The sequence below is a fragment of the Lycium barbarum genome, chromosome 6 (assembly GCF_019175385.1).
Source record: "Lycium barbarum isolate Lr01 chromosome 6, ASM1917538v2, whole genome shotgun sequence".
NCBI lineage: Eukaryota > Viridiplantae > Streptophyta > Magnoliopsida > Solanales > Solanaceae > Lycium > Lycium barbarum.
Window position 1 is genome coordinate 129,800,817 of NC_083342.1, and position 15,261 is coordinate 129,816,077.

Sequence of the window (15,261 nt, forward strand, 5' to 3'; positions counted from 1 at the left end):
CCCGCACGTAGGAGGCCTGGACGCAGGCTAATGATTATCACACCAATCCGATATGGACGGGCAGCTTATACATTTATGCATATATGATTTGACGATGATTATGAGTAAGCAAGCATGTGCTATTTCGTTTATAAGTGACAGCCAGATACAATTGCTGCTCATTGATGCTTCCTTTATAAAAGAAGGCCTATTGAGTGTAATGAGTAGCAGAACGAGCGGTGCTCGATGATTAGTCACGGGTATCCGTCACGGCCCCTAGTCGGATCGTGACAGTAACTACGGAAAAACCACCAAATCCGTGGCTACGAAAATTAAGACTTTTCATGGTTATATAACCATGGGACGAACCACGGGTTTACAACACCATACCACATAATTTTAAGAATAATGAAAACAAGTATGGTTTTATAGAAAACCATACATTAATGAACCGGGGAAACCACCATCCAAAACGGGGGGGGGGGGGGGGGTGGTGGTGTTAAATTCAGAAGTATCAAATCAGAATTTACTAAAAACTGAGTGACCAAATAAGCTACAACCTTTAAAAAAAGAAAAGCATTCCCTTGTACCAGAAATTTATGACAGAAACTATATAAAAAGGGGTATTCAAATTCTTAAGCTTTAATCGTTCTTTCTGCACATCTCTTTGGTAATTCTCGATCTCCTTCTCTTATTCCATTTCCTCTCTTTCCATCATTTTTTCTAATTGAATTGCAATTTTTTTTTTATAACAATTCTTTAATTTATTGGATAAAACTAGGGTTTCGATTTGTGATATTTTACATTATTCAGCTTTCACATAATTTGTTTATGAAAATTTATCATCTCCTTGATTTCCATAATTCAGCTAAAAGATGATATATTTATGAAAATTGATCGACTTCTATGTTTGTGATTTCCCATAATTTGGCTTAAAGATGATCTTTTTATGATTACTAGTGTTCTTTTGTATTTCTGCATCACTTGCAACACAACAACAACATACCCAGTTGAATCCCACAGTGTGTGGTCTGGGAGGAGGGTTAAATGTACTCAGACCTTACCCCCACTTTGGAAGGTAGGGAGGCTGTTTTCGAAAGTCCCTCGGCTCAAAAGAAAACAAGGAGAAAAAAGACAAGTCCCTCGGCTCAAAAGAAAACAAGGGGAAAAAAGTCAGATACCGACAAGCAAATCAAAGCAATGCGAAAATGAGAAATAACAAGGGCAAAGAAGTCATGATAAAACAGCATGGAGAGACGAGACCCAACACATAAAAGCAGGAAACAAATGGCAATAAAAAGTAGAGCAAAACTACGCCTACTAGTGCGACAGAAAAGCGAGACTACCTACTAGCCTTCTATCCTAATCTGAGCCCTCCACAACCTCCTATCTAAGGTCATGTCCTCGGTAATCTGAAACTGCGCCATGTCCTGCCTAATCACCTTTCCCCAATATTTATTTGGGCTTCCTCTACCTCTCCTAAAACCGCCCATAGCCAACCTCTCACACCTTCGCACTGGGGCACCTATTTTTGCATCACTTGATTTGTTGAAATTTGTTTGAATTTCTTTTTTGTGATCAAGACCTTAGGATTAAAGCTTGTATGTTGAAAGTTAGGAAAGCATAGAGGACTGCAGTGTGATTAAGAGGATGCTTATTTTAGCTAAAGAAATCTCTATTGGAATGGTTCGTAAATCTATAGGCAATGTCTATTTGTTTGATTGATTGCCTTTATTTTAAAGCTATTCTAGGATTTGTTAACCCTGTGCAAAAGGAATTAGCTTGAGGTATCGAGAGCAATGCACAAACAGAAGATGAAAGATTTACATGGACAAAGCACTTGGAGGACTTTTAGAAGACAAGATATTTGTTCCTTGAATTCTGCTTCTCTATTTATTATATTTTATTGAAACTGAAAAAACAAATTCCAGAAATTGAGAAACAGAATTGGAATTTTATTATGTATTAACACCTTCACTGAATGTTTATTGCCCGTGTCTGTTGGTAGAGGTCATGACTCTTGAACAATAGCTCTGTGCATGGTGTTAGGTGACTCGAGTGCAAAGGTGTTATAAGAAGCATGAATTACATATTGCTTTTGGGGCAGTTTCCATATGTTGTACTATCCACTGTCATTCGAATGAATAGGTTTGTGTTGATTATGTGAGGTTATGTTGCTCGTCCAGATTCATAATTCTTATTCTGCATCTTATTTGTTTCCAAACATCTTCTTCGGTGTTGTTGACACATTTTTATGGTTTTCTTATTAGGTTGTTCGAAGGCTAATTTTTTAATACTTGGATGGGTGCACCTAAACAGAAGTGGACTCCAGACGAAGAAGCTGCTCTTAAAGCTGGGGTGCGTAAGCATGGACCAGGCAAATGGCGGACAATCCTCAAGGACCCAGAATTTAGTGGAGTGTTGAACGCGCGTTCAAATGTAGATCTGAAGGTAGAATTTCCCTTTTTTCCTTTTCTTTTAGGATAAAATTCTCTTTTGCTGAGAGGATGCTTTGGTGTCATTTGAGTCAACGAAGGTTACATAGCTTATTTTTTCTATTCAGCTATGCATCTATGCATGCTATGTTAATTTGTCTTAGTTGATGTTCAGGACAAGTGGAGGAACATGAGCGTGATGGCAAATGGCTGGGGTTCTAGAGAGAAAGCAAGGTTGGCTCTCAAAAGAATGAATCAAGCCCATAAACAGGAGGAGAGTTCTTTAGCTCTTACCACTGAGGCTCATAGTGATGAGGAAATTGCTGAAGCAAGACTAGCTACTACTTCTAGTGGTACTCCACAGATTGGTGGGTCAAAAAGATCTATCATAAGGTCAAACCTTGCTCATTACATGTTACAGCATGACTCAAGTTGTAGCCTTCTACATTTGCTTGTGCTCACGGATTTAGTTAAATGCTGGCTTCTGCATGATTTCAGACTTTTGTAGTATTAATTATTTTCACATTCTACACATGTTATGTCCAAGTAATAATTCTTGTTTAGTGTTTAGCATTCTGACGGTGGTAGATGGCTAAAAGTTGTCCTAGCCTCATCATCAGTTTGTTAAGTTCCATTTCTTGGTCTTACTTTTCTTGCTGGAAGGACGACTATCTCTAAGTGGTTCTGCTTTGCTACTATTATAGATTGGATAATCTTATAATGGAGGCTATAAGCAACTTGAAGGAGCTGGGTGGTTCCAACAAGACTACTATAGCTACATACATAGAGGTACTCATCTTCTTGTTGAGCTTAATGTGCGAAAAGTAGGACAATTTAGAGCAGTATTGCTTAGTTATATTGCACTATATTCTTTCTTAGGGCCTCTCACATGTTTTGGAATTTTAAGTCTTGCTTGTCGTGCCATCAATAACATTCTGAATGGTGTTTGCTATTGGTGCTTCTTGCTAATTCAAGTATGAGCTTTTCTGAAACTCATTTATTACATATAGCTTTAGTTCTTTGCGTGTGCAGTCATTTATTCTTTATGTGCCTAGAGACACAAGTTCTTTAAGCATCTGACTATTGGTGTGCACAACAGTAGATCAACTGTTTCTAGAATAGTACAAGTCTAATATTGTCAAATACTTTTTAAGTATAGATGGGTCCTGGTTTAGCATCCTGTTCAGTGTGAACTGAATGTTACCTTCTATGATTGTAACATTAATCTGATGGTGCTATATTAACAATTTTTTCCTGTGTGTTTGAGCTTAATTCTCTACATTAAGAGATGGCCTCAAAAGTGAGGCACCATGTCATAACTTTTGATAATGCATAAAGGTCGACATTCATAAAAATTTAATCCCTAGAAAAAGTTGTAAATTATGGCTACATCTGTCAGTCTATTATATTCAATACTTTTTATTTCTTGTAGGATCAATACTGGGCACCTCCAAACTTTAAAAGGCTACTTTCAGCGAAACTTAAGTATTTAACTGCAACTGGGAGACTTATTAAGGTGATATTCAGTTTTGCAATTCATATTTCATGTGTTGCTTATCTTGCCCTTAGCTTAGAGTGTGAAGCCAATATGAACTGGCAGATTCAAATTCATGAATGATGGTCAGTAGTTAGATTCATGCTGATTATAATATTAAGGATGTCTTTTTCTTTTGTAGATGAAGCGAAAGTATAGAATAGCACCAATGCCAGTATTATCTGACAGAAGAAGAATCCCTTCCGTTCCTCTCTTGGAAAGCAGGCAGAGGATCTCCTCTAGGGTTGATCAGGATGATATAAACATGCTCACTAAGGCTCAAGTAGATTTGGAGTTAACTAAGATGAGTATGATACCTCAAGAGGCAGCAGCTGCTGCTGCACAAGCTGTTGCAGAAGCAGAAGTAGCCATAGCAGAAGCTGAGGATGCTTCTAGAGTGGCTGATGTTGCTGAGGCTGAAGCCGAAGCTGCACAAGCCTTTGCAGAAGCTGCAATGAAGGCACTACGAGGGAGAAGCACCCCAAGGACGGTAAGATATTTGTATAATATCAGATCAGTTACTTGGTTTTTCTTGATTGTATCTACCATTCCCCCAGTCTCCTTCTCTTTTCTTTCTTTTCCTTGTAAGTGAGACAACTTTTCCTTTATCCTTTGGTGTTTTTTGGTCAATGTCCTAGGACTCAAGACCTCTCAATGAACTTGTTTTACCTTTTTGTGTTCTTGGTTTCTCTTCAGATTTACTTCAGATGACATTTCTCTAATTTTGGATAGATGTTGCTACTGAATTCTCTCTATTAAAATTTTTGTTGATCCATTTCTGTTATAGGTTTATTAATTGGAGAGCTGGAATGACTTAATAACATATCGGTTGATGGTTCAAAGTTCTCCCCATTTCAACAATAAACAGACTCACAAGCATCTTTATGTCGTTCCTCTTCAATGCATGTTCTTGTGAATGGAAATTTGATATCACGAGTCTTTTTGGCTGATTAGGCAGCTAGTACTACCTATCTAGTTTGCAGTTTGTCGCTGTGCAGTAAATGTTATACAACAACATAACCAGAGCAGTAAATGTTATATTCTTTCTAATAAGTTAGGGCAAAGCTGATTCCCTATTCCTTTTCTTACTGTTACTTTCTCTGTAAATGCGCAGATGGAACTTTCCAGAGTTGAGGTTCAATATGCCACTTAGAGCTTTGCTGGATTTTCTTCCAGTTTGTTTATATCCAAATCTTTAGCCAACTCACTTGTTGGCTTGTAAATATGGTAAAAAGTAATGGAAATGTATAATCCAGTGTTTGTGATGGTAAAGCCTTTCAAAAAGTATCATATTCATGTCCCTCTTCACCAGCCGTGGGCGCCTTCAAGGGGGGGAATAGAGAGTTCCAGACTTGTGAAATGTACTTGTAAATGGAAACAGGGATTCACCTAAGTAGTTGTATTTCTAGTCTTAGGTCCTTCCACAAGATTTGAACTGATGAAACAAAGAATTGACAATATGACTTTCCATTCCAGTGAGTCAAGAAGGCTGAATTCTGAATAAATAAGTTTCCACGATCCCAATTGAAGCTGGCCTGTTTAGTTTTGGATTATTTTGCTAGATTTTAACCATGTTTTAAAATTAAATCAGCGTCCCAATCAGAAGCAGTATCTGGTAAGTGTATGTGCAAATTACGATTCAGCAAAATAACTATGTTTTGGAGGTTCGCGTAAGAGGAGAATGTTTTGCGGAGAGAGGAAGTATAGACTAATGAGGTGTTTGATCAAGTTTTTGGAGAAAATAAGTGTTTTTAGGGAATAGCATAAGTAGTTTTTCAAAAACTAAAAATAATAGCTTTTGTCCAAAAATACTTTTCAAAAAAGTATTTTTGAGAAAAATAGACTTACAAGCACTTTTTAAAAGTTTGGCTAAAATTAATTACTGATCAAAAGTGCTTCTAAATTAATTGGTCAAATACAAATTATTATTTTTTTCTCTGAAAAAGATATTTTTTAAAATAAGTTAATTTTAGAAGTTTGATCAAACACGTTGTAACTATGAGTACGGGTCATGGATTTTTTTTGTTATAAAATAGTATTCGAACTAGCTTGTGTACGTGTACGACTTAACTCTATGGGAGTAATAATTACGGAGTGAGTTTTTGGAAATAAATTATAAAGGGAAGTAAATCTTTTATATGTATAGGTAAGAAAGGGAAGACAAAATCTAAATCAAAAGTATTTTTTATCTTAACGTAACGATAAGCATGCATAACTTCGTCTAGAAAATTATGATGAAAAATGTTTTAAGAGATTTAAATCTTTGCAAGCTCTAAGTTATCAATAAAGACAATGTAATGGAGTAAGAGCCTGTTTGGATTGGCTTAGAAGTTGCTTATAAGCTGTTTTCAGTTTTTTTAAGTGTTTGACTGGTCAGCTTAAAGTCATTTTGTGCTTCAAATAAACTCAAAAAAATAATTGAACTCATTTGACTTAGCTTATCTAAAGCAACTTATAAGCTGAAAATAACTTATAAGCCAAAAAAAATAAGTTAGACTACCCCAACTTATTTTTTTAGTTTATAAACTGCAAACAGCTTATAGGCATAAGCCCATTCAAAGAGGCTCTAATTCGTAATGGTATAATATAGGGGATAAATAAGTGGATCCAAAAGTCATGCACATAAAAAAAAAAAAAAAAGCGAATACACAAATCTAGCGGTAAATTTTTGATCATACGAATTTCAATTATGTTTTGCCATCTATATAAACTTTGGTACAAGGATATTTTCCGCAAAACTACAAGTTAATGACAGATTGTTTCCAAATAATGCTAGCACAGTAGCACGTTCTTTATGTAATAAAATGAATTCAATAAAAAACAAACGATAGAATAACCACAGAAAGATAAGAGGTATTACTAAGTATTATTTTAATGAAGTAATCACAAGTTTATATATATGTCCTGTCTCCAGCGGCAAGAAAAGAGGGAAATCAAAAAAGGCGAAGCATCAGTTGTTGGCTTTCTAGGGTTTGTCAATTAATTCATTCTTCTTTATCCGCTTCATTTAATCTTTCCTCTAATTTTCTTTATCCTTTGTTTAAATATTTATGAGAAAATTGTTTATCACAAAATAATTATTATAGTAGGAGTATGAATTATAAATAGTTGCTTTATTTTTTTCAGCCATGGACAGCGATAATGCATCTTTGCGTGCTCGGATCAAAGAATTGGAGCGTGGTATGCTTACATGTTAGACATCTTTGTTAGTTTTAGTTTCTGTATTTGTATGTGAGTGTGGAACTTTTTTTTTTTTTTTGTGATAAGGCTAAAATTTCTTTACTAAACACCAAGTTGTGAATAAAGTGTATATGACTAGATTTTGATACATACAACTACTCCTAAAAAAGGCATTACTTGTAGAATATAATATAGGTTAGAAGTTGAATCATGTATGGGGACTATAACTATACTAGTAGTTTATGCAATTAGTAAGGACATCTTTCTTATATAGTTTTTTTTCTGATAGAGTTGCGAGGGGTATATACTTTGTTAAAGGGTTGAGGGGATGCAGTTTTGTGCCTGCATATTACTGAGATGTTAATGCAACTCTCCTGTTAAAAGGTAAAACTGGTGGAATATAGTCATGAAATGTTTACTGCAAATGCTAGGGTATACAGTGACCCAAAAAGAACGGACTAAAGGTTTGGGAAAGCGGTGGGAGAGGATGTGAGGGATTCGTCAAATCTTGAATTTAACCGGTTTCAAGAAGGAGATATTATAAGTTCACGTAGGCATGAAGCAACTTGCTGTTGTGAATGCTATGTAGTATGAGTCGGACACTTCAGATAACGCCTTGCAGCTTTCACATATGGTTTTAAGATTCTATAGGTGACTGATTCACCTATAGAATGCAGGCCCTCCTAAGATAATAGAAGGGACTTACAGTCCTTCTGAAACATATATATGTGTAGAAAATAAAAAAGATATTTTGAATAATTTGAAGTTTGCAAGTTCTCAACAGACATAATGCGCTTGCTACTTTTGATTAGACGATACCAGCATAGCATTTTTCATTGTTGAGCTAGTTTTGATGACTTCAGAACGGTTCTGTAGTTAAGAATGAATAAAATATGGTATTATTACCTCAAGCTTCTTCTTTCATGCTAATCTATTTTACGCGTTCTTGTCCAAGCATGTTTTAACATTGTTCTGAACCTTTCCAGCTTCTTTGCACTGGTGTAGCCTGTAAGTGATTAATAAGTGAGAAGATTGTGTATAATCTAATATATTGTGGTTTCTTGTTTAGAGCGTGATGAATTGCATAAAGATATTGAACAACTATGCATGCAACAAACTGGACCTAGCATTATTGGGCTGCCTACTCGTGTGCCTAATCATAGGTATAACTTTCTTTTTCTTTTGGGATCGGGGGGAAGCTAGTCATTTATATTTAGGTTGTTTTCCTTGTTTATGTTCTCTCTCCTTTTCTTTTGCGTTGGATGGAAGAGGGGAATTTGTCTTTATGACATTTTAAAATGGCTTTTTTAACCAATTAGGATAGCTGGGTTGGAGCAGGAGACAGAAAACTTGAAAAAGAAACTAGCTGCTTGCACACGAGAAAATCAGAATCTTCAAGAAGAGCTGTCAGAAGCTTATCACATCAAAGTAAGGTTTACAACTATTTGTTTATGTCATTGCAGGAACGCTGTGCTATTAATCTTACAGATGGACTTTTTTCCCATCTTCACTTGGTTAGGGTCAATTGGCTGATCTACACAGTGCAGAAGTTTCCAAGGTCTTCTCTTTGCTCTTCTCCCTTCCCTATCCCCACTATAGGAAAGAGAAAGCATAAATATTTGGGTCTGGAGGTGCTTCATGTGCTTGTTATTATAATTTATTTAGTGTGTATATTGCTCTGAAGCTTTCTTTTCTCTTTCACTTTTACTGTTAAATGGTTTCTGTTTGGGGGATGACCCAAATTTCATTATAATTCTGGTTCTTGTAATGCTAAGAACTTGCTACTTAGATGTTTTAGATGTTCATTTTTGGTGGATTTAGAGTCAATTTATTAGAAAGTGCATCATAGTCCAATATTTTTTAACTTAGGCCCATTTTCTATTTTACTCCAGAATATAGAAGCAGAAAAGCAGCTTAAATTTTTTCAAGGTTGCGTTGCTGCTGCATTTTCTGAGCGAGACCATGCCGTAATGGAGGTTGTCAAGATTTCTTTCCTTCTGAGTTCTCATCCCCCCCCCCCCCCCCCCCTGAACACCCCCTTCCCCCTGCTGCACTCAAAAAAGAAAAATTAAGAGAAGGGGGAAAGCGAAAAGGAGAGAAAAGAAATATGTTACTTCATCAAAAAAAGAAGGGAAAGGTGGAGAGAAGAAGGTGTGATTAACACCCTTTACATAGCTATTACTGCTTGTTACTGTTGAAGAATCTAGATATAAATGTCTTTGGAGAACCAGATTTATATAATTGATGCAGAGAGTTGCGTTTGGCTGTTTAAAATGAAATTAGTGTGAGATTGCATGTATAGTTCATCGCTCACATATATAATTCCAAAGCTTTTAAACATGCTCTACAAATGTTGCAGGCTGAAAAGGCTAAGGAGAAGGAGGAGCTTATGTCAAGAGGATTTCATGAACTTCACCGGAGGTTTTATTTATTTTTTAGATGTTAATAGGCATTTGATTTTGTTTTTCTCATTAGTTCGAAGTGGCATATTTCTCCTGTGGATAAATTGATAATTACAAATAAGAACCACAGTAGCAACAGGAACAGTTTTAAAATATCTATTCTAAGCCCTAGTGTCCCCGCAAAATATGTTCTTCTAAATAACATGTACCATGCTGTCAAATGGTTTACTTCCCATTTCACTTCCAAGGAACTGCCGGTAGCATTAGGAGTCTTATCTTCAAAAAACCCTTTTTCTAATAACTGTTAGGCGGCGAGCTTTATCACCTTACCTTTTGGAACAGCCAAAGAAAAACGCAAGAAGGCTCGATGAATAGCTGCGATAGCACAAACTAACGTTTTTAGGTTTTTTGTTTTTGTGTTTTAGGTTTTACCTCAAAAGTCCATATTGGCTGCAGATTAGATTGGACAATGTAGAATAGAAAAGATATGGATACTGGTGTTTTTGACTTCTTACTATAGTAGAGAAGCAACGGAGGTAGGAACTTAGCAATTTGTTTTTAATTGGTGGTGAGTAGGATTTGAGTGTTAAAGTGGTGTATCCCCTAATTTCATGATTATGGAACTCGTGCTCTTCTTTTATTCTTTGTCTTTCTTGCATTTTGCCACTCCTCCCATTGGAAATTGAGCGCAAAGGAAGTAACTTCTACAAGGATCTGAACAGTTGATGTTTCTAAGCAGCAACTTTTTTTGGGTTGGACACTTTCATGATGTGCTGATTTCTTTATCCACAAAAAATGTGATTTGGTGTTTAAGTTGTTTAGAATTTTTAAACTCTGCAGAACCTGACTTCTGAAAAAGCAGCCATAGCCTTCATGAGATGAATATGTTCTACCCGTAGTCCACAAAAAATCCCGTTGCAATATACAAAACTATCTAGAAACAATTCTGGGAATATATGCAGTGTAACATTATATTGCCCTTATGTTCCCTCTTTGATGCAGGATCGAAGAGCTAAATTGTGTATTACTTGAAGAGAAAATATTGACGGCTACTTTGCAGAGTGATATGGACAGGGAAGAGAGCTTGGATGAGGCTTTCAAGGAGGTACTTAGTTCTAATGCCCTCCCTGTGAATCCGTATGCATAATTGTTACACAACTAAACTGTATAAACAGAAGTGTTCCATCTCTACATGTGTAACATTCCATTTATGCAATATTTTTATCAAGGGAACTCTCAAGAGATAAGAAAGAAACACTATGTCCCTTTCATTACTGATAATTATCTACCCTTCCCAAGTTTGAAGACGTTATTTTGTGCAATAGGTTGTTCATAAGTTCTATGAGATCAGACGGCAGTCATTGGAGGATATTGAAGATGCATCCTGGGAAGACAAATGTGCGTGCCTCCTGCATGATCCGTCCGAAATGTGGACTTTCAGCAATCCTGAGGAAACATCCACCTCTAAGTACATTGTGAGTTCCAGAAAGTTAGCAGTCTAAAACTTGGATGTTACTGGTTATAACTGATGCTCTGTCTCAAATCACTTGAGCCGCTTTTCATTCAAATTTATTCCAAATTATTTCATCCATCTCCGTAATTACAAGTTTCCACTGCCAAAAAACAAACTACAAATTGATGTTCCTTATCATTTTTCGCACATATTTCCATTCAGACTTCCTTGGTTCACCAAAATTCGACTGTTATGTTAATCTAAATGCAAGGAATTTGGAATTCCAAATCACTAATAATTGTTATTATGGACTGATTATTTCATTAATTGTTCAAACTTATTGTTCGAACTTATTATATGATCTTGACTAACTTTCCTCAGACAGAATGCTTTGGAAGAACAAGTGGAGACACTACGAAAATCTTTGGATAATCTTCACAACAAGCTACAAGTAGTATGTAGTTTCTCGTCTGCTATTTGTTCAATATTGCAGAAGCTTACTGTTCTACTCCATTCTTAATCATTTGATTGTTGTCTTCTCTCAATTTTTTTGTACTTGTGTTTTGGTTTTCAGGGTCTTGAAATAGAAAATCACTTGAAAAAAGAAGTGCGCACCTTGGAAAAACAGAAAGTATGAATATTGTTACTCTGAAATGGAATATAAAGCACCAGTCTTTGTATGGATTACTGAAAGGCCTAATGTGCAGATTCTTTCAGAAAAGAAGCTCAGGGCTCAAATATCGGCATTTCGCCACTATCTTTCTCAGCATAGACTTAATATTACAAGCTTACTTGATGAGGGATTTTCTCATATTAAATCAGCTATGAACATGGTGGATGAAAAGCTCAGGGGCTGCAGCATGAGTGAGAGAGACTTAAATTCTTCTCGAGTGGATTATTTGAAGTTCAATGAACTTGAATATCAAGATGTTCGAATAAACAATGATGATGGTTCAAGTTTGATTTTTAAGGTAGTTAGTTCTTACTTTTGCTCCAGCCTTCAATTTTTTTTTGGTAGTGTTCTCTTCTAGGAGTTTTCTATCATAAGAAGGTTTCTGTTGCCACTCGAGTTTCTCAGTTATGTACTAATAATGATGAAGATTCAAGGGGCTAAAGCTATTGCCTTTCTTTGAATGTCATGGTGATAATAACAAATTTATAACATATCCGTCAAAGAAAGAGATGGACTAGTGGAGATGGTAGCAGTTGATGGTTCAGATTTTATGTTCTCAGACTTCCATTTGCGTTAGTATTGTTATTAATAATTGATATGTGCTTGTGCAAGTTTCCACACGTTTTTCGTGGTTTGAAGAAAAAGTTTAGCTTGTGGTCTTTATGTTTTTTTTTTTTTGTCAAAGAGATAGGATAAATATCATTTTCACGTTCGTCTCCTGAGATTTTGTAAGTTGTTTCTTGGATAAGGTTCTCAATTTCCTAAAATGGTAACTAAGAAAGTAAGAAGACTTGTTCCCTTAGTGACTTCTCTCTTTTAATTCCGAAACGTTGATGCTTAAAAAATCATGAAATGCTTCTGCTGATATCTGCAGTCATGTCGGAGGAGGATGGGATACTTTGCTTATTACTATTTCAATTAGTTTTATGTTCTTTTGCAATGTAATCTAGCAAGAATGAACGATAGCTTCTGAACAGAAGAGGATGTCAACTTGTTTCTGAAGTTTTTCTATCTCTACCTGTTGCAGAGGAATGAGCCTAGCGTGACAACTACCATTACTGTTGGAAATAATGATGCTTCTAAAGCCCTTGCTCTGGCACTAAACGAGAAGGTTTCGTAACTGTTGAGTAAAACTGTGCACTTTCAAATTGTAAATATGTGCTAACTCAATCATTTTCTCTTTCCAATTTAGGTCGAGACATTATTACTTCTGTCACAACAAGAAGAACGGCACTTATTGGAGAGGAATGTCAATGCAGCTCTGCAGAAAAAAATTGAGGAGCTCCAGATGAACTTACTACAAGTATTCCGCTGAGCTTTTGCTTCCTTTATCGATCACTTCTACCCCCCATCTATCACTCTCATCACTTTTATTTAGTAACACTGCTATATCATAATTTGGGGCTTGGAGTGAATCTGTAAATTGGGCTGATATATGTACGTAATTTTTTAAGGTTACAAATGAGAAGGTCAAAGCTCTCATGGAATTGGCTCAGTTGAATCAGGACCATCAATCATTGCAAGAGTATGTTTCTATTTCCAGTTAACTGTCTGTATGATAGGAACAGCTTCATTTTCGTCCCCATTATTTTTCGTGTGTCCCCTTTCTGTCAGAGGAGCATCTTAAAACTTACTTTTTAAAAAAGGAATTATTGTGGAATTTTCCTTGAAAGATGCTCTTGGGCTTTATTAATCTTTGAAATTCTGAAAGGAAATAACGTAAGATTTGACATTAAGGCCGGCAGGTGTAGAATGACATTTATTATAATTTATAGCAATATGCATGGGTTTGGATGCTCAAAACACTAAGAAGGGACGAAGGTATAGAATGCCATCCAATATACCAAGAGCAATGGGTTGAACAGCAAAAAAACATGGGAGAGTATATGGGATGACGCTAGTTTTCAAAAAAAAAAAACGTGTATGGTGATGACGCTATTGGTAGCAATAAAACCTGCTTAAAACAGTGATGAGAGTGTTGACGTACAGACACTATTATTATTGACCTTCTCATTAAAAGAACATCACCAGTATGTAAATTGGACTGCTATGCCCGTTCTTCCTTGCTCAACTTCTCCAATATATTTAAAGTTGCTTGTTCAAAATGGTCACCGGCTCATCGCTACATGGCTAAATGTTGTAGGAAAGTTAATCAGGCCTATAGACAAGGAAAATCTCTTGGTGAGATTGCAGTGAAAAGGACTCCTCAGGAAAAAGATGGAAGATTGAAAAATCTGCTGAAAACTTCTTATTTGAGACGCTGGACTGGTATACAAGATTCAGATGGAAATGATGCTGACACTCATCAAGATTCTGAAGCAAATTTTGCTGATAGGAAGCCTAACAATAACATGGATTTTGCTAGGTATTGCTTGAAATTATGCTTATGCGTCCGTTACATTTTAGAACTGCTTCCTACTACTGGTGCTCATAAAAGGAAATAATGTGACTGAGAGAACATATTTCCGTGGCATCTCATAATTTCTCCTGTCATTTCTGTGTTTACCCCTTTTCAGGATGAAGATAGAGAATGCAACTCTAAAAGAGAGCTTAGAAAGTATGGAGCATCTAATTCGTGCAGTTAGGAGGCTTCGTCTTTCACTTTTAAAGGTAGTACTTGTTTCCTAGTTTTTGCAGAGGATTCCATTAGAAGCCAATAATTCATCATAAACATAGACTGCCTCTTAGGAGAGGTGAATGCATAAACAAATAGCACTAAGGTAGCGATCAGAAAAGATATTTCGTGTTCTGTATTAATCGTTAGCATTGCGTAGCTTAATGGTTTATTTAGTCTACTTGAGGTTTGACCATGAACAAAAATTCCCTCAGGTTTGACCATTGTAAGTTGTTTGATAAAATTTGTTGTATTATGTAGTTTAAAAAGTCAGCTGCATCCGAAGATATGGAGAACTGCTCCTCGGAGTCATTGGACAATATTATAAATGAGGCAAGTCGATTAAAAACTGCACTTGGAAGCTCCCTCCCTCTTAGTTGGTCAGCAGCGGCAGATTCGGGATCATTCAGCAAACGTGCTGAAGAGCAAAGAGATGATAATGGACACTCTCAACGTGAAAACATGGACTTCGTCTCTGCTGCTGGATTTGAGATGGTTGAGCTTTTGGTGTTCGTTGCGCAGCTATTAAAAGAATACAAATGTAGTTGATGCCAAGTAGGTGTTGGTTGAATTGGGGTTTGGTTGAAAGTTGGTTCTTGTATAGTTTCTATGGATTTTGGTCGATCTTCGTACAAAGTTTTGTTGTTGTACATTACTGTAATATTATAAGCTTTCTCGAGTCACTGCTCAGTTATCATTTTTAACATATATAGAGATGATTTTTTGCTGCATTGTTGCTGGATAAATTGAATATTTATGATGTAGGAGACAAAGAAATTTGAGAAAGATAGATCAGACAAAATGATAATCACACGTGAAGCTTTATATATCTGAATGTGTTGACAGTTTCTTTGTGTTCAAAATTCTCAAGGGAGTCTAGACTTTCCTTCCAGTGCCATACAGTTCAATATATTTCAAGTTAGCCATAAATAAAAATGAAATCGGAACAACTAAGTCTAATAATTACAATGGGAATTTATAGCACGTTTTA

General features: G+C 36.1%; 2 protein-coding genes across 13 annotated transcripts; both read left to right on the plus strand.

Moving 5' to 3' along the window:
• The first annotated feature begins 490 nt into the window (after positions 1 to 490).
• Positions 491 to 5,472, plus strand: LOC132598927 (telomere repeat-binding factor 1-like). Of its 5 annotated transcripts, none has more exons than XR_009566730.1 (8): positions 491 to 649; positions 2,250 to 2,430; positions 2,590 to 2,807; positions 3,119 to 3,203; positions 3,847 to 3,930; positions 4,091 to 4,438; positions 4,736 to 4,834; positions 5,063 to 5,472. XR_009566730.1 is itself a non-coding variant. In XM_060312078.1 (8 exons), the coding sequence occupies exons 3-8, from the start codon at positions 2,281 to 2,283 to the stop codon at positions 5,099 to 5,101; spliced, it is 924 nt and encodes a 307-aa protein (XP_060168061.1). In that variant the 5' UTR covers positions 522 to 649; positions 2,029 to 2,127; positions 2,250 to 2,280; the 3' UTR covers positions 5,102 to 5,472. The 5 variants fall into 5 exon arrangements, 4 of the variants coding, with proteins under 4 accessions (XP_060168060.1, XP_060168062.1, XP_060168063.1 ...); XM_060312078.1 differs by lacking the exon at positions 4,736 to 4,834 and adding an exon at positions 2,029 to 2,127 and having other exon boundaries at positions 522 to 649; XM_060312077.1 differs by lacking the exon at positions 4,736 to 4,834.
• Positions 5,473 to 6,678: 1,206 nt separating this feature from the next.
• LOC132598928 (uncharacterized) lies at positions 6,679 to 15,001 on the plus strand. Of its 8 annotated transcripts, none has more exons than XM_060312083.1 (18): positions 6,679 to 6,918; positions 7,075 to 7,140; positions 8,198 to 8,291; positions 8,453 to 8,556; positions 8,648 to 8,686; positions 9,021 to 9,104; positions 9,488 to 9,549; positions 10,533 to 10,635; positions 10,856 to 11,005; positions 11,369 to 11,437; positions 11,558 to 11,614; positions 11,691 to 11,954; positions 12,684 to 12,767; positions 12,849 to 12,959; positions 13,111 to 13,181; positions 13,800 to 14,021; positions 14,173 to 14,266; positions 14,532 to 15,001. In XM_060312083.1, the coding sequence occupies exons 2-18, from the start codon at positions 7,090 to 7,092 to the stop codon at positions 14,817 to 14,819; spliced, it is 1,947 nt and encodes a 648-aa protein (XP_060168066.1). In that variant the 5' UTR covers positions 6,679 to 6,918; positions 7,075 to 7,089; the 3' UTR covers positions 14,820 to 15,001. The 8 variants fall into 8 exon arrangements, with proteins under 8 accessions (XP_060168066.1, XP_060168067.1, XP_060168068.1 ...); XM_060312084.1 differs by having other exon boundaries at positions 7,075 to 7,128; positions 8,448 to 8,556; positions 14,541 to 15,001; XM_060312085.1 differs by having other exon boundaries at positions 6,680 to 6,918; positions 7,075 to 7,128.
• The last annotated feature ends 260 nt before the right edge of the window (positions 15,002 to 15,261 follow it).

Coding starts and splice junctions, on each gene's coding strand:
- LOC132598927 (XM_060312077.1), top strand. CDS start 2,281: ATGGGTGCACCTAAACAGAAGTGGACTCCAGACGAAGAAGCTGCTCTT. Junction 2,431..2,589: donor GTTCAAATGTAGATCTGAAG/GTAGAATTTCCC, acceptor GTTGATGTTCAG/GACAAGTGGAGGAACATGAG. Junction 3,204..3,846: donor CTATAGCTACATACATAGAG/GTACTCATCTTC, acceptor TATTTCTTGTAG/GATCAATACTGGGCACCTCC.
- LOC132598928 (XM_060312081.1), top strand. CDS start 7,077: ATGGACAGCGATAATGCATCTTTGCGTGCTCGGATCAAAGAATTGGAG. Junction 9,105..9,487: donor GAGACCATGCCGTAATGGAG/GTTGTCAAGATT, acceptor CAAATGTTGCAG/GCTGAAAAGGCTAAGGAGAA. Junction 14,267..14,531: donor TTCGTCTTTCACTTTTAAAG/GTAGTACTTGTT, acceptor TGTATTATGTAG/TTTAAAAAGTCAGCTGCATC.